This window comes from Protopterus annectens, chromosome 12.part0 (genome assembly GCF_019279795.1).
Source record: "Protopterus annectens isolate FY-2018-M chromosome 12.part0, PAN1.0, whole genome shotgun sequence".
Taxonomy (NCBI): domain Eukaryota; kingdom Metazoa; phylum Chordata; order Ceratodontiformes; family Protopteridae; genus Protopterus; species Protopterus annectens.
The window spans coordinates 224,826,796-224,851,960 of NC_056746.1; the positions used below are offsets into that span (position 1 = coordinate 224,826,796).

Genomic DNA, 25,165 nt, shown 5'->3' on the forward strand with positions numbered 1-25,165 from the left:
GGCCATTTATGCCTTTGAACTGAGAAGGAAGTGGGAGGAGAGAGCAGCCCCAAGGTTGTAGTACAAGATAATGAGGAATGGAGTATAACCTAGGAAAGAATGTAGCAGCAGTCCAGGTGAATAACAAATGTGAGAAAGTAGAGGAGGGAAGGAGGGCTAAGGCAGCGGGAAACAGGAATTTTCAGTTGAATAATGAACAGAAGTCAACCAGAAAGAAACTAAGGAAATAAAGTACTTTGAAAGTAGCGCGAAAAAACAATGTGGTGATTTAGTAGGAAGATAAGAGCAAAAAGAAAGTTAGGTAAGAGATATGAGCTAGAAAGAAGAGTAGAGGATAATTTCTGAGACTTGAGAGTAATGTGAAAGCACGTACAGACAGTACGAGTTCAGAAGTAGGTTGGATGAGAGTAGAGCATTACATTGCTGAAAGCGTAAGACAGAAGGTGGCTCAGAAAATGTTGTAGTTAGTGAATTAGATGTGGTCGGGCTAGCTAAGGCATGAGACAATGATACAATGGGCTAAGTACATGTACTCTGCAGTGCATAAGGTTAGTTAGAGAGCTAGAGTGGGCAAGGACAGAGTGGAATTTGCAGTGAAGGCCAGGAAAGGATTAGAGGGGGAGACTTAACGTGCGAAAGTGGTTAAGGGGAATACAGGGAAAGGGGATGTGCAGTTTAAGGATGAGGAGTGGCTATGTGCCAGCTTCCTAGTAGAAAAGCTGCTTGGTGCAAAAGGGGATGTTTGTATATCGATATGCTCCCTTGACTGTTCAGTGCAACTGTAAGGGATGGAAGGTTGGTTAAAAACTGGACTAAAGGATGGCCAGGCACAGTGTATGGTGGTTATGTGAAACCACAGCCTGTCTGGTACAGAGTGGATAATTCCATCACCTACTATGTGTAGAGAAGTAAGCTGCTCAAAGTATTTGCCATAAAGTTGCTCTGACAGAAGTCATCTCTTCAAACTAGGAGTTCTGTAAAAAAAAAAAAATGGTGTGAATTGCGAGAGATGTAGGGCTCTCTGATCAGTACTAGCCATGGCAAAGAAACTGACAGATGACAAATGACCAGAATTTGAGATTATAGGAGACCATATAGAATGCTAATGAAAAAGGCAGGGGCCTTGGTAAGCAAGGCACAAGAGTGGAGGTTTATGAGGAGGATGGAATAAAATGCATTGAGATGATTGCAGAAAGAGGAGGAGGAAATCTTGTTCACAAATTTGGAAAGTGTCATCAGTGACACAGGACATCACCAATGTTTGTACACTGAGAGCTTTACAGTTTATAAAGATGTCTGCGTATCAGTCAGTGCTTTCACTAGGATGTGTTCAGTATATGGAGGTTTGTATATTATGAATAGCTGTCTGTCTGCCCAGTGCATCTACATAGGTTTGTACTGTGCAGTTTGAAGGTGCCACTGGACATCAGTATGGGACACCTACATCTGTGCTTTTTGTATTTCAATGCTGTGGTGGCACCTACACCTACTTGTCAAAAAAATATTGAGTGGATGTTGTCTTAAAACTGCTCACGCAAGGGTATATCCAGAGAGAGTCAGTCTTCCTCACTAATATGCTGTGTGTTGAGAAAGCTGCAATCAGTATTGGATTAAACATTGTATATGTAACACCAACAGTATTACTTGTGCACTCAAATTACTCTTTGATACCAGTTCATTGAAGCTACAGCAAGAGCTTCACCCTCTTCTCTGTTCTACATAAGCAGTGTATTTTAATTTGTTAAAGGGGTGCCTAGAGAAGTGTCCTTTGCTGGTATATTCATGCCATTTGGAAGCAAACTGTACTTATTCAAAGTTATACTTGTGCGGACAGATGCTATACTGTATGGCTGATGGACAGATTAAGAATTAGCTAATTCTGTTGTCCTGGAGGAAGTCTCTTCCAGTAGTGGTGTGTACAATATTTACATGGTTATGTTAATAAGATGGCGTAAATACATTCCATTTATTTATTGATTTTGTTTTACCTGAAGTAGGGCACTGATCAAAAAATTGACCATTTCCTCAGAATTTGACTTGTCATCTTTTGTAAACATAATGTCCCTGTATTCCTCTTGTGTCTATTCTTAAACTGCATGATCTGATGTTTCTTTTGTCCATTTCTCACCAGATAGGTCTTAGTTTGACTTCGGCCACTCTAGACTTAAGGATCCACAGCCCAGGCTGCTCCCCTTATCCATAATCTCTTCCTTTCCCCAAAATTGCCTCCGATATCATTTGCCACTCATAGAGATCAGCCGTAGCCTGCTTTGCTCAGGCTCACCTCAGCTAAGTTTTTAAATTTTGTTCGTGTGTTTTTATATGTGTATATGTGTGTACAGATTGATTTTGAAGGTACTTTTCCTAACCCCTGGGTGTGACTTGACTTAATCCTCATCCTCTGCTTCTGGAGCCTCCCATCTGCGAAGAAGTCCTCAGACAGACATTAATGTGAGAAGAGTTGTGACAAGCCCAGGAAAAAGGACAGAGAGATCTTTCTTTTCTGGCATCTGTGGCTCTGACCCCGAAACCTTCGGATCTAACCCCTTTGTTGGATCCAGTAATAATAGGGCATCAAACACCAGCTTTATCAGAGCTAAGATTCTCTCAGGAGTCAGTTTTCCCTAGAATGCATTCACCTTCTTACATTAGAGACCAATGCAGAGACCTTCCAGACCTTTGACATCTTCCTCAGTCAGATTAGTCCAGTACCTTACAGAAACTGATATGGATAGGATGATGAGGAAGTTCCTCAGGACCCATATTCAGTTGAGGATTGCCCCTGCTCTGACCAATAAGCTTCAGTCCTGCCTCTTTTTTTTCTTGTGGTCACTCCTGTACCAATCTGTCTTCTAGGTTTAGAGATCTTTGACCCAAACATTATTCAACGGGTGTCCTCGTAGAGTCTTAAGACTTGGTCATATTCCACTATGCTGCTACCTCTGAAACGGAGGGCCCCTGGAGACAAATTGTCCATGTAAGATTGGGAATTAGGGGATTGAGTTCAAAATTGTCAGGGCTTTCCTTTCCTCTTGGAGCTTTGGTGCTAGATAGCTCAGCCACAGAGATACCACTGCTCCTACTGGGGTGGTTTTTGGGCTCCCCTTGGCACGTGCTTTTGAGGTGCCCAAGAGAGTGCTTTCCTCTCCTAGTGAGTGGACCTCCTGTAAGCTTGCGACGACTCCCATCCCTCAGCAAAAACCTCTGGGTCCTGATCCTGCTCTTCTTATCCTGTCAAGATAGCTGGAACCATTGAGCCTTGAAACGGTGTACATTCAGACCCTGTCAGTCTTCCAAGTCCTCTCTGTAGCATCCCAGTGCTGAGATATCTCAGAATGATGCATGCAAGAGGAGGCATGTTGACTACCCGCAGAAGTTTTACTGAAGACACAGATTTCGATGAAAGGGAGGGGAAGGGGTCCCACATCACCACTTGAGGACATCGCCTTTGGAGAGATCCTTGAACTTTTGAGATAGAAAGGTGGTTAGTCTTCTGAAGCCCCCCTCCCAAGAGGAATCTGTACTTCTTGAGGTCTTTGAATCTAGCTCAGCTACTTCTTGGGTGGTCCCTCCTGCAGACGAGATGATGGATTTAATATCACAGCAGGCATGAAAGCACCAAGCACCAGATGTGGCCCAGCCAATTCAGCTTAAACCACATAAATTTATTACTGCACTGAAAGATCATCCACATTGGAGTAGAGTCCCAGCAGTGGAGTTCATGGTAGTAGCAGCAGACATTAAAAAGGAGCTGACCGAAGAAAGCTCTTCTGTTCATCCCTCTAACATGGAGTCCAGGGCTTTTGAAAGGTTTGAGAAGTGAGTTTACACTTCAGCTGCCTTCATTTGGAGGGCTTTAATTTATTTGGCACATATGACAAGATTTCAGAGAGATTTGACCAAAGAGCGCTGGAAATCTCTCTCTGGGTTCATTTTGGCAGAGGACAAGAAAACTGTTGAATCAGTCAGCCACCATACCCTCTTTCCAATGCCTCTAATGCATCTGATTTCCAGTGCAACTGAGGGCACTTCAAGAGCTGCAGGCACGGGCATTACTGTAAGGAGACTTGCTAGGATGCGATTGTGTGACTTTGCAGTTGTTCAAAATGTCCTTTGCGAATGCCCCTTTTGATGGGTCAACCCTTTTCAGACCAAAAGTCAGGCACACTCTTTAGGAGTGTTCAATATGGGAAAACCCTTTCTGCCATAGGGATGTCTGCCATAGGGATGTGGTTTTATACGTCTTTTTCCAGGAAGCAGAAGGCAGATAAGAAAATGTGCTTACAGAAGGCACCCCCTTTGCAGAGGAGGCCTGTAAAGCCAAGGCGTCAGGGGGTCCTTTTCTTATCAGTGCTCCTGAACGGTTGCCTGACTGCTGTGCTCTGGAGGCAGTCAGGGGTGCTTATCCCTTCACCAAGAAGCCCAGACATCCATCACCAAAGATTTATGGGTGTGGAGGATTATAACCAGAGGCTTTTCTTTTAACCCCTTCCACCTGCAAAAAAACTTCCTAAGGTTCCACTGTCTCAAAGAAAAGTAGACACTGTAGAGGTAAGAAAGCTGCTTAACCAGTGGTGCCAGCAGACCAACACAGATCTGGAAATTGCACAAGATTCTTTTTGATGTCAAAGATGGGGGACCTCAGGCCATTTTTGGACATTGGAAGTAACAGGTGCCCATCTAGATACCACAATCCAGACAGACTCCTGAAGAACAGATTGTCCACTTTAAGAAACCAGGCACTGGAAGTTCAATCCTATTGGATGCCACCAGCCATATTTGATTCCCCAGCTACTGGGATTGATGGTAGCCTCCATAAGTCTTGTCCTTTAGCCAGATGTTACATGAGAGTTCTACAGTGGGCACTTGCAGTACAGTGGTCCATTAGGCACTAACCCAGGAGTTTCTGGATTTGTTTGACAAATATTTTCAGAATGCATATAAGTTGGTGTATTCACTCTCCCAAAGTATCTCAAGGATGTCCATTTGTATTTTTCACTCCCAAAGATGGTCCAAGGCATGTGGTACCCTTGCAAGGCCAGTCTTCACATCAGTGCTGTAGACATGAGGACAGTCCTTCCAGGAAACCCTACCTCTAGGGATGATCTCTGTCCAAACATACATGTCAGTAGTCTGATACATTAGCAAACAAAGTGGAACATGATCATACCCCTTATGTTGAAAAGTGAGAACAGTGTGGCAGTGGGGGACATCTTCCAATCACTTTCTGATAGCAGTGCACATACTGGGAAAGTAAGTGTTCTGGCAGATAGATTGAGCAGGCCAGTCCTTTACACCTTGTCCCTTAGTTCAACAGTGTCACAGTAGAGTTTCTATCAGTTGGGCCGACTATACTGTGATCTCTTTGCCTGCCCCCTCAACAAGTGCACTAGTTTTTTTTTGCCCAGGCCCCTGCAAAGGGGAATAACAGTGGGATTCTCTGATACATATTTGGCCCCCAAGTCTTATGCCTTTTCCCCTAGTCCTGTAATCCCTACATTTCTGCAGAAGGCATCAGAGAAGATGATCACAGTTGTCCTAATTTCCCCTTTTTGGCCTTGACAGGTGTGGTTTCCCTTTCTCAGGCCTCACTTGGTACAGCATTCTTGGGTGATCTGATCCAGACCTCTCTCACTCATCTGAAATGCCACACCCAGACATTCAGGCCATCTAGTTAATCACTTGGTTTCTCCACTTCCAATGATGGTTAGTTGGTCAAGGCTTTCTTTTCCTGTAGTCTGTATTCTTACTTCCAAAACAGACCTACCAGAAACATTTACAAGAGTAAGTGGAAGAGATTGTTTATTTGTGCCTTCTAAAGGAATTTAGATTCTTTTTCGGCCCGTCTCCCAGCTGTCTTAGACTTTCTAGTATCTATGTTTCATAATGGGGCTAGTTATTCTGTGATTAAGGCTCTTTTATTGGCTACCCCAGATATTCACGTTGGGGAAAAATAATTCAGCCTTAGGTTTTCTTAGATTATTCAAAGCCATCCTATGGGGTGCCTTCCTCCCTTCTTCCTTATGCCTCCATGTAGGGATCCTGTTCTTCCTTGGTATTTAACCATTTTGCTTCAAGCCGTAACCCAACCACCCTTTGAACCTGCTGCCAAGGTGGACATCAAATTCTTAACTTGAAAAACACTTTCTGGTGGCAGTAACTTCAGCTCTGAGAGTATTGTAGCTGCAAGCCTTATCCTGCAAGCCACCTTATATTTTCCATGAGGATAGGGTATCCTGCAAACAAATTCATCTTTTATCCCTAAGTTAGCTACTGGGACTTCTCTAAACCAATGCATCAACTTGCCAGTTTTCTTTTCAACTTTTTCCAATAAATGAATGTGCATGGTCAACTCCATTTTTATCTCCATTGTACCAAAACTTTCAGAAAGATAGAGCAGCTATTTGTTGCTTTCTCTAAAGCTAAAATGGGTCAAGAAGTTTCAAAACCACGTTTAGCTAGATGGTTATTGGACTTCATCTCTCATATTTATAAAGAAAAGGTGTGACATTGCCTAGACAAGTCAAAGCTTATTCAGCTAGATCTGTCTCTGATTCCTTGGCCTTCCTTTCTAGGGCCTCCATTGATATTTGTGCTGTTGCCACTTGATCTAAGGCTCACACATCCATTTCTTATTTTAAGCTGGATTTGCTGTCCAGGAACATGACAATTTTGGTTCAGCTGTCCTCTGGAACATCCTTCCATGAGACCACCCCCCCGAGCTAAGTAGCTGGGGATCCTCACCCATCCGTTGAGGAATGAGTAGAAGACACAACATCCGATATGAAAGTTATGTACTTGGCCATAATGATGGATCTGTGTTGTCTGCTTCCATTGTTCCTCAACTTCACAGTCTTTTCCCTCTTCCATTCTATGGAAAATTATTATCTTTGGTTTCTCTCTAACTTTTCCAAGTCTTTTGTGTTTCTAATGTGATGACTGGAATGGATGCCATTCCTATGTCAAAGTATGATTAAAGTTCTTGAAATCAGTATTGTTTCAGTCTTTGATGTTTGCCAGAAGTTATTTTTGTAGTACCCACAATGTGCCCAGTAATGATGACTCCTGCAATTCATACGGAGTTGCATGTATTGGTAAAGTATCCAAGTATGATTGTAAATTCTTTTTTTGTAAGTGCTGTTGCTCTTCCTACTATTGGAACTGTCTGAGTACCCTCATTCTACATTGCCCTCATTTCTGAATGCAAATCCTGGTATTTTGACTGTCTCTGTATGCAAGACACTGTAGTCACTGGATATAGCAATTTCAATGATCAGTGCTACTTTTGCCTTTTCATGGACTTACTATATCTGTTTTTTTCTCATCAATTTTTTGAACTGTTTATAATGCGTGATCCCATGTGATGTAGACTTCATCATTTTCTGAAATGCTTTGTGGCTCATGTTTCCAGTGTTTTTTAGCTACTTCAATGTTGTAATGTTTGTACTATCCCCAATGCAACAGTCTTGCCATATTATGCCTTTCAGTACACAGTCTTCCTGCCATTAGTATATCCACAAGATGTGCGACTGTTTCCAGTTCCGTTTTACAAAACCTACATTTGTCTTTCTCTCCCATATGCTCAATGGACTTTGTAAACAAACCTGTATGTAGTCCACTCTTGGGCTGCCAATATTAACCTTTCATATTTTAGTTTAAATTCACCTCTCCTTAACTATTCCTGCATTTGATCCTGATCAACATGAGTTTTCTCCAAGAAGTTTCTATACCTGCAGCTATATTTATGCATTTTCCACATGTTTGCCTTCTCATCTGATCCTTCACCTCATATTTTTTTTTCTGATTTTTGGCACATTCACTTGCTGCCTGATTTTTATCTGCTACTGCTTTGATTTCCATTCCTGCTTGACACAAATATGTTTCTGCTAAGCTAAACAAGAAAGTCATCTTAGACTTACTCTTCTCATGTTTTAAAACTCTCACTACATTTGGGTCTTGCAGTCAGCAGATATGAGTGCAGTCCTATGATTGCAGATCTGTATGTGTAAGCAGTTTTGAGGAGGCCCATACCTCCTCCAGAATAGGGAATATGTAGTGTTGGTATACACTTAAAATAATTTGATAAGCATGAATCACCCTCCTTGTTTTCCTGTCCAACCGATCCAACAGCTTTTGGGGCTAGTCAGTCACTCCAAAACTGTAAATTAGGACAGGATGAGCATATTGATTTATAGCTTAGACTTTGTTCCAAGATGTCTGTTTTGTTTTCACTGTTAGGGTTTATATCCCATCATCGAATCATCAAAATTCCGAATCATGTAACATCAAACACAAAACATTGAAATGGAAAAACAGCAACATGTGGAGTGTTTATGAAAAACTAATTGCTCCATGCAGGGGCCAAGTCCCCCTGCACCCCCCACACCCCCTGCCACTTAAATGTACCACTTCAGAGATCGCACTTCAGTGCGGAAATGGAAGATTTCTGTTTCCTACACTGTAGCGCGATCTCTGAGTTGGTATATTTAAGTAGTGGGGTGCTGCCTACGCCCTTAATGTTTCATGTCCCCATTGTAAACTGCCATTTACAGCCTTTTGATGTTTTCCTGTTTTGATGTTTTGTGTTCAATGTTACGCGATTCGGATTTTTGATGATTCGATGATGTGATATAAACCCTAATTTTTAGTCTTCTAAAATGTTCCTTACTAAGTTTTATTCACATTTGTTTGTGTTTTATTGCTGATCCTTCATCAATTCCCAAATATTTATACACTCCCTCCTGCTCGTTCTTTTATATCGCATTCCTGTCCCAGGCTGATGTTTTCTTGGTGCTGCAGTTTTCCTGCTTTAAAGGTTGCTTTTGTAAATTTATGAAGATCAAATGACATTCTTATATCAGCGAAAGTTTTGACTACTTGCAATTGTGCTTTCAGTTCATCTGATGAACTATACAGTTTTAAGTCATTCACAAAAAGGTGAGAAGTTTTTTTTACACTGTTATTTTCTGGGAGTCAGATTGTAGCCATGACCTAATCTTTTAAGTAAACAGCTTAATTGGTTAAAGGCAAAATAAATGCGGTGGTGGTGCTGCGGTAGCGTTGTTGCCTCACAGTAAGACGTCCTGTTCGATTGTCAGCTAAAGCGTCTTCTGTGTGGAGACATGCGTGAATGGGCGTACCTTCGTTGAAGGTTGTGCGTCAGGGCTGGCAACTCGGTATGTAAAAATCTACTGCCAATCATTAGTGGACCGGAGTTCTGCTGTGGCGAACCCTAACTGTAGCTGAAAGATACAACAACAAAAAAATAAAAGAGCAGTGGTGGCAGTTTTCCCTGGAGTAATAATTTGTTCTTTATCATGGCTTAACTGCAAAGTGGTTTGCACTGGTTCTTGGTCGCTGTAAAGTAATAGATCAGTATAGGGTGTTATCTTATACATTTTTAAGCCCTGTTTTCTCCACAAATGTGGGATACTGACAGATGCTTTTTTTGTAGTCTATCCATACCACACTTGGATTCTTCCCCTTTTAACAGTTCTCCTTTATGACTTTAACAACAAATGATCCTTTGTTGCATATGACTTTCTTTTGTTACCCTTTTATTCTGTTGCCATGTTTGAGTTTTCTTCTAAATGACTAAACTGTCAATTTCAGTTCAGTGTATATACATCGTCTGAAGGTGTGTTATTGGTCTGTATTTTTTAGGATAGCTTGCAGGTTCGGTCTTCAGTATAAGTATTGTTTTTCCTGTTAACCAGGTTGGTGTCTGGTGGTGGTGCACATATAAATAGTTCTTGCTCATGGCTAAATTTTCATGTATAAATTTTCATGTAAAGATATTAATATTTTTAGCCAGACTTAGGTACTGCATGTGGTGAGGTTTTACAATTAGCTTTTCTTAGCTTTGTCTGTCTAGCTGTTACTTCATCACATTTCATATCCTGCACATTTGAACTTCTTATTCTTTAACTCCTTCTATCCGTTCATCGTCTTTGTTGTGTTCCACAGGATCTTCATAGATATTTCTCCAAAATATATTTCTTTTTTCTGATGGTGTTTCATTTCCTTTTGCCTTGTTTCTCAATCTGTAAAAAAGAAAGAAAACTTTTTGGGTCATCAGTAAATTGCTTATTTTGTACTTTTCCTTTATATTTATCTGCATATTTTCTAAGTTTTTCTGCCAGTGCTCATACTTTTAGTCTGTTTGTGACAGTGCATGATAGATCCTGATCTGTGCATTGCTTTTATCATGTTTAGCTTTTTCAGTGTTTTTGATATCTCTTCCCTCTTCTATACTCTAACAGTGATGCTTCTTATCTTAATTGCTTTATAGTTTTCTTTTCGATACTTCCATGATGGCATTTGATTTCTCCCCTTAATGACCTGTGTTTTTGTGGTAAAATATTATTGTTAATAATTTAACTGCACAATAATTTTAGTCTTCTGTTATATTGCATGAATTTCTATGAAAAGTCGTAATTACGGTGATCATTTATCAGACTTCTAATAATTATGGGTTTTATTGACTTTCTGCATTTCTTTCATTGATATTAATATATCTATCCAGCTTTATTAAATCAAGCAACTCTTCTTTTAGATCATTTTCTTCTAAACTGAAGGCACATTCTTTGTTCTCCATTTACTGTGGGCATTCTTCAGAAAGTTCTGGAGGATCTTCATGTGCCATATTCTCTTCTGTTTCATGCTGTCCCCTTTTGCCCTTTCATATGGGAGCTCACTGGCCTATCACTCCACAACATTAATTGTCAGAGTTGCCACAGTTTCATGTTCCTTCCCTTGCTGTGCAACTCCAACTGAACTTGTGTACTAGTTTTCTCTGGAAGGCTCCAAAGTGTCTTCATATGGCAACTGATCAGATGTTTCACACTGCACTGGTTTCTTCTTAATTTGGAGATCTGTTGCTGTGTTCTGCTGTGATATTATCAGAGTTAGATTTTCTACACCAAATCCATAACCTTAGTTTATATTTCTTTAACTTTTCCATTACTAATCCTGTTTTGTACTTTTCCTTTGTTTTCTTATTTTTTGTATTGTAACATTTTCCATGTCCAGATGCCTTTTCCTGTATTTCTGTTCAAATATCTTTGGTGCTGCTCTTTTTGTATTTTAGCTTTGCTTTCTCCTTTTCAGAACTATTTCACCATATTAAATCTTTTTTCTTCCCATGTCCATATGTCTTCAGATGTTATCTGATCCTTACTTGGATAAGGAGATGTATCGGTTTGTTCCGTCATGCTGTGAAATAACCTGCATTAGACTTTCTACACTAAATCCTTCACTTTGCAGGTATTCTGTAACTTCAGATTCTATTCTTTTAGCTTTCCCTTTACTAATCTTCTGTTTTCCTGTTTGTGATCTTATGTTGTATATTATGAAATTTTCCCTATGTGGATGTTTTTGCCTGCATCCTCTTTGAATATCTTCGGGACTGCTTTTTTGGTATTAGTTAATTTGGCTTTCTCCTTTGCATACGTATTGCACCATATCAGATCTCCTTCCCATGTCCATTTTTTTATACCTTTCAAAAGTTTTACATAAATCTGTTGTATTAAGGAGCACATTTTTATTTGAAGCTTCTGGCAGTTTTTCTTGTGTCAGTTTGTTTCTTTCCTCTAATCTCTGTTAATCTTTTTTGCATGGCTTGTGTGAAAATTCTAGGCATCTTGCATAGTAGTAACAAGACATAAGTTTTTTTTTTTCTTCTTATTCTCAATAGTTCACTGTCATCTTTGTGGCTCTTTTTGCCTATTAATTTTTGTGTTTGTATTACTGCTGCCTTCTACAATAGGGTGCCATCTTTTCCCTGAGCCTGGTTTACCCCATTGTAGGAATGTTTCCTTGTCTTCTACACAGTCATCTTTTCCAGTCCTGGCACCACACCAGTGCGTCTAGCAGGTTTGGGCACTTTTTATCCTGGGTTTTATGCACACATCTGTCTTTTTGTCTTTTAACCTACATCTGTCCATGATATATGCTATATAAAATGCAGTCAATATCAGTGTTGTCTTGGTGAGATATTGTGAAAAACAGGGTCCACCTCTTGAAGGTACTCGCCAAGACTTGAGGATGAATTCAATTCCAGCAGTACTACTCTCCTTTGCTTGCTGACTTCTCTCCATTCAGACCCCAAATTGGCTTCTGGTAGGATCCCACAACATGCTCCCAGGTGAATGTCCTTTGCTCTTTTAGCTCCAGAGCAGAATCCTTTTTTCACAGTTCCCCTAGATTTTCAGGGTTTTTCATATCTGTCAGTATATTCCTTTCTCTGTCTAGGGGTTGTAGAGAAGTTACATCTGAAGTAGTTTTGGGGATAGGAGGGTATTATGGATATGGGGAGGAGCTTGAGCTGTGGATCCTGAAGTCTGGAGTGACCAAAGCTGTATCCGAAGACTCAACCTTTGAGGAATAACAGAAGTAGACAACACAGATCTGTTGTTATGCAAAGTATAGAACTTTTGTTCGATCTCCAAAGCTAGATTCTGTGCTGCCATGTCTGCACCACTCATTCTGCAGGTGTGACATGCTGCTTGATAAACTTATGGAATCTAATGGCAGTTCAATTTCTCTAGATGTACTTGCCCCATCAGGAAATCTGTGAAGAGGGTCTACTTTTCCTCATCCTCCCATTTGTTTTATGTACGTTTCTTGTTGAAAGCCATCTACTCAGTTCACGTGGGAACTTTACCAAACAGGACACCCTGATATTGTATAGTGTGTGTTTAGAGTGTGATATGCATGTAGACTGACCACGAGTAAAGTTCCATTTAACATGCTTCCATTCGGCCATCATGCCAAGTATCTAATTTTGCAGGTGGAATCTGTATTGACATAACTTAGCAAATTGCACAGTTGTATTAAATTATTACATAGCTATATGGTATACTGCTGTTTAAAACGGATTATAGTAAGTTTTTTTAACTAATCTGGTTGGTGGGAGCAGTTTTTATTTCTTTTTATTCATGGTTTATTGTTAATGCCACAGTATTTAGACTGCAGTAGGTACTTGTTTGAAATGATTAAAATGAATCTGTATCAGGGACACCAAAGCTGACTGAGTTTGGTTGGGGTGGTAATCATAAGGTTAATGTTTTCTGTTGACATTATGCATTATGTGTTATAACAGTGAGAACTATACATCCCACAAACCTGTTTCTTATCCCAGTGACTTTCACTTGTGTAATCTGATCTGGTCTTTTAACTGTACAGAAGCTTGCACATAATTCAGAGTGGGAATTTGTGTGTTACAAGCCCTGTGTAGTTAGCTAACAGCATCTAATTAAATTGCTATATGGCAAATTTTGGGTAAAAGTTAATTTTGTGCACATAGTAATAAGTGGAACACAAATTAGGGGTATACATTCAAACTTAGAGGTGTAGATTGCGTAATCTGAGAAAACTCATTCATGTAGAAGGTGCTGGCCTGATGTAATATCTGCAACTATTTCCTGTAACAGGTTGGTATTAAAAAGACAGCCATTGAAGAGGTGGTCTCCGATATTATAGCACAAGGATTACAGTGTCCCTCAGCTAGCTTTAGTTCTTATAAGATTATTTTTGCATTTACAGTGCTAACTATGTTTAATGTGAGTACTGTGTAGAGTTAAGGAAACAGCAGATTTTTATTTTTATTTTAATAACTAGGTAGGAGGGCTGATCATCAGACGCTTCAGCCATGACCAGGGCCCATTGGGCAACAGTTGATATTACAAATATGAACAGTTTACTGGAGTTTTTTTGATGGAAATTGAGCTTTTACTTCATGGTAGAAGTGAGCTGAAAAAAATTGAAGTTGGAGAAATTAAACATGGCACACAAAATGAATTTTTTTTTTTTTTTTTTTTTACAATTATTTTCTGTTTCTAAAGGGAGTTCACTTCTTCCAACATTAAGCACGCCAGGACAGAAGAGGGAAACTACTAAAGAACCAACCCAAGCAACTTCTCACAGTTATGCTGATGTTCTTATTAATGAGTTAAATGCAGATAACCCTGGATCCCAAGAAGATCTAGAGTACATTGAACTTTTCCACGTGAAAGGTGGTTCCTTCCCCCTGGATGGTTACTGGCTGGTTCTCTACAATGGAAAGAACAATGAAGCTTACAAGGTTCTGGATCTCAAGGGCTACCATACGAATGAGGCTGGTTACTTTTTGGTGGGAAGTACCATGGTGACACCCAAACCCCAACTGATTCTCCCTGTAAACACCATCCAGAATGGTGCAGATGCTGTGGCACTGTATTTCAGCAAAGATCGTGTGTATAAGGGAGGGATGCAAGTGACAACTCAGGGGATGGTGGATGTACTAGTGTACAAGATCCGAGCGTCAGATCGGGCTGATCAGCTGCTGCAAGTACTGACACCTGGACAACAGATGATTCTAAAAGATACAGGGTTCAGTCTTGGAGATGAGTCACTCAGTCGCTGTAACAGCTTGATTCCCAAAGACCAGCGCAGCTTCCAGGTACGCTGTCGGTTTTGTATGTGTATATTTGATGATCTGTTTGTTTTAAGTGTGCGTATGTGGCTTTCACATTCATTGCATGTCGCTAGTGGCTCGTTTTGATCCATGCACATACATTGCTAGCAGGTCCAACCATTTATTAAGTTAAGACTGATGACCGTCTTAAGTCCTGCCATTCCTTAGGCTACATGGATTTCTATTGCTAGCAGGTCCGCCTTTCATTGTGTTCTAATATTGTTCTGCAGGTCCATAAATGATGGTGACTAGCAAATGTCAGTTCATTAAATGTGTGGGACTGTGTGTGTGTTTACTTTTTTGTTATGACATTTGGTATTTAGAAATACGAACAAAGAGATGAGAAAGAAGTTGTGCTGCTAGCTCCATCAGTCTTTACAGTGCAAAGTAGTGTACAGGAAACCAGGTCACATGACGTACTAATGGAGTGTTGAAACAGGCTAAAGCCATCATTTAAAAGTGAACACTTGTATTACATCCCTGGTTTTCAAGAACTGTTCATTTTTTCCCAATTTCTATTGAAATAAACTATAATGTTTTAATTAATCATAGTTCCAGGCCATTCAGTAGCAAACCCAAGTGTCTGAAGAATATTAATTTCTTTATCTGTTTTTAAGTATATTTTAACAGTTTCTATCTGTTTTAGCCAAGTTCTTTATGCCTATAAGCAATAATTGTAGTAGATGGCTGGACTGCATTTTGCCATTAAGTGGTCTAACTGCTGTACTTAAATCTTGGTCTCTTGAGAGGAGCGAGTCAGACTAGTTCATGAGTTGTGATTGCTTTAAACTAGTTTGACCATTCAACAACTGAGCTAAGTGTTTGAAGAATCTTCCAAGCTTCCCACCCTCCTTTTGTTGCACTCTTAAATCAAGGGCATTTCTTGTTGTCATACGCTTATGTAAATTTCACCACAAAATTCCTCCCTTTCCTCTTTCATTGGCTGTGTGTGAAGTCACTTCACTTTAGCTGTTTAAATACATTTGCTGTGTCAGTGTGCTCTGTAGATCCAGAAAATGGTGTCCACCAGGCCAGTCTGTGTTGCTGTTTTAAGTATTGTGGCCCTTGAATTTCCAACTCTTGCTATTGGTTTGTTTTGGAAACTCCTCTCAATCTCATTTCATCTGCTCACACTTATAAGCACCAGAGGATAAGACTGGAAATTCTCCCTATTTCACTGCTAAAGCTTAAGATAGTCTTTCATATCTTTTTACTTGGGTCACAGTGCAGTACCTCGAATTGTTAATACCCTTTTTCATCTCATCTTAAATTTAAAATTTACAACATATAGGACGAAACTACCAGTCACTGGTAAGCCTTCTACATTTTGTACATTTTCCCATAATTACATAAATGCTCTGCTGCATTTACTTTGCCAAGTACTTAGGTGTTTAAGTAATCTGAAAGGTCAGCTTGCCAGCCTTTAAGCAGCAGGTCTCCTAAGACAGTGTACAAATCTGTCTTATGCTAATTGGTAATGATTTTTTAGTGGTATAAGTACCTAGTTAATATAGAGGCTCCCCCTCAACTAAATACTTGCTCAGAGTTTTATACACCACCGGCATCACAATGTCTTATGCTGAGATTGTAAAATAACTGCTCCTAAAGCCATATAAAAATAAGAAAATTAAGTTTCAGCAAAAAATCGGGCCACTCATCTGTATCATGAGTACATCCCATAAAGTTGCCTTGAAAAAAAATGCTCCAAATTTACCACTTGAGCCACAACTGTAAAAGAAATATTTAGTGATAGGTGATTCTCTTGCCAGGCACACTAACATATTAATCACAATGCTGGACAAGTTGAGGGTTGCAATGAGTTGTCTGTCAGGAACCCAGTATTTCTGATGTTGCAAGGACCTTAAGGATCCTGATTTTTGATGATGACTATGCAGTTTGTGCATACAGAAGCATACTTGATGTAAAAACCTGACGGAAATGCAAAGAGGCATGTCAAAACTTTCTAAATGCATTACAAATATAAGCAAGACACTAGTTCTGAGTGGAATCCTTCTTTCGTCTCAAATGATGGCTATACAAAGAAATGGTAATTAACTTCAATTATTAGTTAAATAGCTGATGTCATTCCAAAGGGGATCCATTGTCAGCTTTGGGATGAGATGCTTGACAGTCAAGTTTGCTTTGCTAAGTATGGCCTACACCTCTCATTTCAAGGCTTACATATACTGGCAAAAGTCTTTGTTGCCACCCTGTACCTTTTTCCTTGGCAGAGCCCATTTGATGGACAGTCTGTCGCAACTAAATATATCTGCCCTTAAAACTGGGTCACATTAAGGTGGCTCTCAATGTCAGACGTCTAAGCAGTAAATTGCTTGATTTTGAGGCACACTTGCATTTGAAAAACCTTCATGTTTGTGTAGTTATTGAGATTATCTTAAATGTAAAGAAATGCTACCTGTTCACTGTTTTTCATACCTTCAGACACAGTGGCAACTGTGGTGAAGTCTTAATTTGTCAAGGAAAATCTATATATGCAGATCCCCTAGACACCCTCAAGCTTAACTACAGATCACTTGATAGGATTAATTTATAGTTTGTTACAGAGCACCTTTTGTCCCCTGATGAGCAGCAGATAACTTTCCTCAGTGTTCTAAATGATCCCCCATTTGCAAAATCTCCATTGTTTTGGATGACTTCAATTACCCTCCAATAAACTGGGACACCTATACCTCCAATTTAGGATATGCGCACACATTTCTAAATCTAATAAATCTACTAGAGGACACACCACCCGACCCGATTCTTATAAATATGGCTGCCTCTTGCACTGCTACTCTGGTATCTCATTCCCCAGTGAAGTCTGACCACAAACTTGACTACCCACTTTAAACTTCCATAAACCCCTACAGCAAGCCACACTGAATTTAAGGACTACAAAGTACTCTATGATAAAATATCAAAATTCATGTATAACCTTGATACAACAGCAAGCTTTACTAAGGAGTTCTGTACCCATTTCGAAAACTGCGTAGAACTAGTAGTCCCTACTAGAAAGACACAAATCGGCATGGTGGTGTGCTGCCATAAAGAAACAGTACAAGAAAATAAAACTCCTTAAACTTAGTAGACCCCAAACCGTCTCAAGTATAGCATCAAAAGTGTTGCCAAAAAAAAAAAAACAAAACAAAAATAAAACAAAAAAAAACCACACTATCCTATCCTATAAAGGAGCCCATGAGCTTACGCTAACCCCTGATCCCAAAGATAATTGCAAGTGTTTTAGCTATTTTTTTTTTTATTTATTTTATCATTTGTTAACCAGGTTAGTTTCACTAGGCTAGTATCTGCTTTTCAGGGGAGACCTGAGATAGTATTTATACTACTAAGAGAAATCTGGCCAGGGCTTTGGGGAACATCCCCTACTCCTGGAGCTGCTAGATGGTGCTGGAGGGCTGCTACTGCAATTCCAGGGATCTCATGGTGGAGTAGACTACAGCAGAGCTGGAGAGAAAATTAGGAGAAAAGGACCTTGGCATGAGATTGTCACTTTTGACACCCTACCCCATGTGCAAAATGGGGAAAAAGGGTTGAGGATGGATGAATGCAGTAAATATTACAGTGCTGGAAAATGGAGGACTGGGGGTACAAGTGCTAATGCATTTGATGGACCAGGCAGAGCCAAAGGAAGTAGATGAAACTAAATGGGGGGGAGTGACATGGCGGAGAGAGTGTGTTACAGGAAGAAGAAACGGATTAGAAATGCGAACAACTGCTGGTGAATGAAAATCAGTGCAGGTATTTTTAGTTGGTGGAATAGCCAGTTTTCAGGTTTATCTCTGAAACAGGGTTTTTTGTTACAAGAAAGAAGTTGTACAGATGCAGCACAGCAAGGAAGGATAAGAAGAAGGAACTCTGAGGAGACACAGTTGCGGTTTCTCAACAGCCACACTGAAGATGACCAGTACTAAGAATAAAAAGTAAACGTGATGGCAGTTTCAACATATATAATACAGCTGGAATTATTTTTATACTAGTATTTAACATTAAAGGCAAAACAACATTAACGTATTTGATAGCTGAAAATTTTTGCGATGTGAAAGCTTTAACATGCTGGAAAATTTTGACTGGCACTGAAAAAAAGAAATGCAGTAGTGCCATGGAAAGACTTTCAGTGCTTAGGACTACTACTGGGAAAAAACGTACATGTGCAGTCTAGGGCTTCAGATATGGGTGAACATGAATTAAAACTGTTTTGTCTTTCACTGTGTAGTAAAGTACATGAAATTAACACAATATGTGATGGGAGAAATATATGGACAGGGGGTTGTGTGGGTGCCAGTGGGGGTTAGGGATGAGAAAATTCAACATATTTCAAATACAGTAATTGTGAATGGTAATGGAGGATTTGTTAGGTACAGGGGTCAGCCCAAAACATGTCGGGATGAAAATCATTTGGTTCAAGACTAACAAATGAAGGTGTGGCCAATGCTGGGTTAAGGGAACATTGTAAGCCTTTTGTACAAAATGTAAAGAATTTGGACACTTCAGGTTTGACTGCCTCATATTAAAAGAGGAAAGAGTAAAATGAAGAAAGCTCAGAAGACTGACAGTAGAAAGTATTACTACAGAAGATTTTGAAAGAGGAAGTGATATGGGCAAGGGGATATTGAAGAAAAATAATGAAGAGCTACTTAAAGGAACAGTTCAAAGTGAGATTAATACACAGGAAGAGAACACCTTTGCAGTTTTAGAAAGTGAAGAGGGAGAAATTGGGACAGGAGAAGAAACAAATAGTAAAAAATCAGTTGGTGGAATACTTGGAAGAAGGAAAAAAAAAAAGTAACATCTGGAAATGAAGCACTTACAAAAAGGGAAAAGTTGATAAAGGAATTTTAGCATTAAATGTGAATAACATTAGAAGTAAGTTGAGGGGTTTGGTGGTGGAATTGTGCAACAAAACTCCCTTTTATTTATTTTTTTACATCTGGTACCTAGCAAACAAAGAAGAAGAAAAAAGATGCAGCCAGTGTTGGTGGTGGTGGGGGGGATTGGTCAGGAAAATAAGATGCTCTGCATAGGAGTTCTTTCATAAAAAAATTAAAAAATAAGAATTTTAGATATAATAGTAGTACCAGGAAGGGTAGTGATATGTGATATGAAAATGAGACAAAAATGTACAAGGCCAACTCTGTATGTATAAACTAATACGAAAGAGAGAAACAGTCTGAAGAAATCAAATAAATATTTTGTGTTCGTAAATATGCCAGTAGTGATAGTAGGATATTTAAACTGTAACCTGAGGAAAGAAAAGGGAAAAATAGCACAGGATATTAAGATAAGGTATTTAATATAATTTAAATATTTAGAAGTAGGAAAGAATAGAGAATGGACATATAAAAGGGAATTTTTAAGACTGAAATAGATTACACAGTTTATTGTAACAATATGAAAGAAGTGAATGGGGAGTGCAGAGTTTTCAACTTGTATAGCAGTATGGGCTAGAATGGGAAAACAGTAGTAAAGGAAGGGAAAAGGATAGCGAGATTAACTACAACCTTTATAGAAGAAGAAATTATAAATATTAAGGAAAGATCATATGACAGACCATTTTATAAAAAAGTAGACATCGCTGAGTGTAGCATATAAGCAGAAGCAGTGTAAACATATTTAGAAGTGGAAAGACGAATGCAAAAAGATGCGATATAAAGATTTTATGGAATTATGAGAAAGAAATAGAAAAAACAGGTGACAAAATAAGGGAAATAAAAGTAGATGTACGAAAAGAACAGAGAGAAGGTAAAAGTGATTATTACAAGGGCAGTATTTTTTTTTGTAAAAAGAGCAGGTTTCCCCTTATTTAAGAAAATAAGTAAAAATGAGAGAAAGATGGATGCTATCTTAGATAGCAATGGAAATATAAAATGCAAGCAAGAATATATGGCGGTAGTAGAAAGTTGTGAAGGGAAAATGGATGACCAAAAATAATGGAAAGAAAAAAAAATCTGAAAAAGTAAAGATCTTTTAGAAAACAATAATAGAAGAAGATGGTGACACAAGAAGGCAAGGATGAGTTAGCAACAGTATTAGATGTTATGAGTATTAAGGGAATGAATAAGGAGGAAACAATTTTTTTTTAAATATTAAATGAATGAATGAAGAAAAGTTTAATGAAAGAAGACATATGCAGTGGAATGATGCATGTGGGAAAAGGATGAAAGAAAAGATGTAAAAACAAATTGGAGGTCCATAACCCTAGACAATACTGACTATAAAATATTTGACACTACTACAAAAAAGATGGAGAGAGTACAGGTAAGGTAGTAAGAGAAGGGATTTATGGTATAAAAGGAAGAGAAGTAAAAGAAATGGTAATTATAGTGAAAGAAGTTATAGAGATGATACTGAGAGAAGAAGTTAAGCCTGAGGAAGCATGATGCAACGTGGCAGATTTTAGTGGCATATGGCATAGGAGAAAAAATATTAATTTAATAAAGTAATGTTACGAAAATTCATGGGTGCAAGTTATGATAAATGGATGGATGGGAGAATACATATTGAAAGAGGAGTAAAACAGGGGTGCTTGAGTATGCGCTTATTTGTATTATGCGCTTATTTGTATTAATAGTGAATGCAGTCGCACAGACATGCATGTGTGAAATGAGGGCGGTAAGATGTGAGCTGGAAGGAAATGTTTCATTACCAGTATGTATGACATATGCAGATGATTTAGTTCTAATAACAAAAAAAGAAGGCATGGATACGTGAGGTTGTAATAAGGATGAAAAAGCTGTTAAAGCTGGAATGCAGTTAAAAATGAAGTGAAAGATTTGTTGAGCAAACAAATGGGAGTGTATTTCAGAAGAAAGGAGATAAGACATTGGAAGTGACATTTGGTTGGTATGAAAGTGTAATAAGTCAGTAGAGAGAGAAGATACTGGAACAAATAACTTTTTCACCATGCTAACATTTTTTTAATGTATTTCAGAAAAAAAAATACCTGTTAAATACTTGTATATTAGGAAAATAGCATATTTACGGGAATGTGCATGTTTCCTACTCGAATGGAAAAGGGTTACGTTTTTTTTTAGTTTTATTTTGGGCTCAGTGCTGAACCTGATGATAAAAGGGTTAATTTATAATGAAGGTGATTTGAATTAAAAAAAAAAAAAAAAAAAAAATCGACACCATCCCCCATTCTGGAATTATAGCTAAACTCACTAAAGTAGTTATAAATCCCTACGTCACAAGATGGGTTGCCAACTGGCTCACTGATGGAACCCACACTGTAAAAGTTGCAGACTCCAAATCTGACCTCAAAGCAGTGACAAGTGGAGTTACCACTGGGTTCCGTCCTGGGACCTCTCCTGTTTGGTATCTACTTCTCTGAAGTACAGGCTAACACAGAAGGCCTCTGGCTAATGAAGTTCACAGATGACTGCAAACTAGGAGCCATAGTAAAGTCCCCAAATGATGTTGACATCCTACAGAAGGGCCTCACTGTGACAGATGCCTGGTGTCAGAGCCATGGCCTCAAGCTCAGTGCCAAAAAGTGCAGTGTCATCCCCTTTGGTAAAAACTCTGTACCCATGAACTACCACATAGGCAGCAATCTACTTCACACTGAATGCGTGATGAGACCTTGGGACCCAGGTGGACAGTAGTCTCTCTCCTTTGATAGTCACATCGCCGCAGTAGTCTGGAAGTCCTTTTACGTGGCACACCTCATCATAAAAGGGTTCTCATCCAGGAAAAAAGAGGTCATTGTTCCCTTCTACTAGTCGCTCATTAGACTCATCATAGAGTACAACGCCCCTTTTGGAATGTACCTCACAAGACATCTGCAGCAGCTGGAAAGGCCACAGAAGTACCTCACAGAGGATTACTGGCCTCAAACAAATGCCCTACACTGACCGCCTCAAAAAACTCCAGCTTTACTCTTTAGCATATCGCCTACTCCAAGGTGCTCTCTGCCTAACACATAAAGCTATGTCAAACCCAGAGCTGTTGGACATGCTACACCTAAAGAAGTCCCAATCCCTCCGAGCTACATGCTCTAGGGACCTAAACCTTGTCACCACAATAAACAGGACACGCTGGAGGGATAAATTCTTGTCCCAGAGACCTCCTATACTCTGGAACAAGCTACCCATCTGTGTCGAGCAAAGTTCTTCATTAGCACTCTTCAAGAAAAATCTTGATGAGTGGATGGGAAATAGGAAATACACCCCGGGATCACTTCCATGTCTCTGCTGGACAGTGGCACAGGAAAATAACTTTCTTGTGTGGCGTAAGCTATGGAACCTTGCTGGCTAGGCTTATGTAGGCCCTTGGGCCGATAGCCTAGTACCTACCTATGAACCTATAACTTCTATGCAGTTAATTTGGGTAATGATAAAGGTAAAAAGACAAAAATAAATGATTGGTAAGGAGTTCTATGGAAAAATATAATGTATGGGAATAAAAAATGGGGAAAGAAAAAAGGGACAGGATGGAAGAAAGACTGACTTTCCCCTTCCATTTAACTTCCATAATTTCATTTGTCAATGGGAAAAGAATGGTATAATATGATTTTAATTTGGTGTACTGATGGAAGGAATTTAAGAGGTTGGAAAAAAGCAATAAAAGAGAGAAGAAAAAGGTTTAGACATTTTTGTGAGGCAGAAGATGTTTTAAGAAATTTGTTACAAAAGTTAATGTTGAAAGGGAATATTCAATATAGGGCAATGGAGCCCTGAAAATGTGTTGACTGTGGTAAACGAAAAACAAAAATATTGATGTTCTTCGTCTCACATTGCTGCAGTCATGACCTGTGGGTAGTCCGCTGTCCTCGGTCGGCCCGAATACCAAAGGGCTAGGCTGGCGTCGGTCATTGTCGCCCAGAGCTGACGTCAGTATGCAGTAGTACTTATGCGCATGACCGCCATATCCTCAGTCTTTCTTGCCGCGTGGTCCGAAGCAGAAGCAGTGTTTGCAAGTGCCGTTCGGCGTTCTGAAATTTTCATTTACCGAGTTTCAGACCGAAGACCAAGTTGGGCTAAGTACCCCGTTGGGGAAATTTTTGTCTTTTCTTGCCTCAGTTATCCGGATGTCAGAAAAAGTTAATAATTGCATTTCTTGTGGGAAACAGATATCTCATAGGGATTATCATTCTCTCTGTATTCCTTGCTTAGGGCCTGAGCACGACGTAGTCGGGTGTCGCTTTTGTGCTAGATTTAATAAGCGCACCATTAAGCGAAGGTTAGACTCTGCCAGGCTTGTTTTCGGTAAGCGGTGTAACTATAACATGCCGTCGGATCCTCCGACGCCCGCTAAAAAGCGTAAGGATAAATCTTTGAAATCTAAACCGGATGAGTCGTCCGTTGCGGACGCCGGTTCTTCGGAGCCTCCGGTTGAATCTGTGGATCCTGCCGAGGGTTCGGCTGAATGCCAGGGGGAACCTTTACTTTTACAGGAGTTGACCTCTCAGGAGTTAGGACAGGCCGAGGGTGCTTCTCAGGTGTCAGTAGTTCCAGCCTTACAAAAGGTTATTAGGCCTTCTACTTCAGTGGCTAAAGGCCATGCTAAAGCCAAACCTGGACTTGTTGGACCTGGTCATTCTTCTAGCTCTCCAGCCCCTGTTCCTAAAAAACATATGTTGAAAATGGCGGAGGACTTGATTACTTTGATCCGGGGTTCTATGCCCCCCCCAGAGAAGAGGCCTAGGGTGGAGGCAGATTTAGAGGGAATGGAGCATTCCTCGGACTACTCTGATTCCTCAGCTGAAGAAATTCAGGATTTTCCTTCCTATTCTGATTCGGATTCAGAGGACTCTTGTCCTTCTGCTTCTCCTCCAGAAGATTTTTCTTTTTCTGAAACTTTACATACCATGAGGGAGCATTTCAAGTGGGAAGGTCAAGACTTCTCAGATTCTCGGAAAAGGCTTAGGGAATTTTTGTTTCTGCCACAACACAGGCCCTTAGCTATTCCTCCTGTCTTAGATGTTGTTCAGGATGTTTTTTCTGAATCTTCCCTTAATCCTGATTCTCTGCCTCCGGCCCCTGTTAAGCCAGACAGGTATTACAGAGTTCCAGTAGCACATAAGTATTTGTATAAGAGTCCTAGAGCTGATCCGGAAACTATTATTCAAGGCCCTAAGGGTGTTAGGGCTTCTGTGGCTAAAAATCCAGTCCCTTTGGATAAAGACTCTAGAGCGTTAGACAGGTGGGGGGAAAAAAGTGTACACCTCCTCTGCGTTAGCTATGAGGGCTTTGAATTGCCAATTTCATATGCTGAAGTATCAGAACTTTTTATTAGGCCAATTGAAATCTAAGGTGGATGCTTTAGCTGAGGGTATAGAGTGCAAGGAGCTCCAGGAGTTGGTTCATGCATCAGATCAAGTTGGCAAGCATTCCTTGCAGTGTGGTTTTGATGCTCTTCAGGCTTCTTCTAGGGTGGCTGCTACAGGTTCAGTTATTCGTAGACATGCCTGGCTTAAAGATCAAAATTTGTCTGAACATGTAAAGGCTCGGATTCTGGATGCTCCTCTTCAATCTGAAGTTCTTTTTGGTCCTCCTGTGGAATCAGTTTTGAAAAAGATGGAAGATGAGGCTAAGTCTATGCAGACGGTCAAGGATTTTTTTGCAGGTGCAGCCCCCTAAGTTTAGTAGGAATTGGCCTGCTAGGGGATGGTCTTATCCTTCTTCGGATTATCAGCCTAAGGGCAGGTCTAGACGTGGTAGAGGCAGGGCTCATGCTCAGGGTTCCTTCCGA

The 25,165-nt window shown here is 39.8% G+C and overlaps 1 protein-coding gene across 1 annotated transcript in view; it reads left to right on the forward strand.

The window, feature by feature from the left end:
• Positions 1–25,165, forward strand: part of LOC122816471 — a gene marked incomplete in the record, with an annotated part of 540,921 nt that overhangs the window by 479,968 nt on the left and 35,788 nt on the right. Inside the window, 1 exon segment of the mRNA XM_044089292.1 lies at positions 13,845–14,440. Within this exon segment, the coding sequence (XP_043945227.1) occupies positions 13,845–14,440 (596 nt within the window).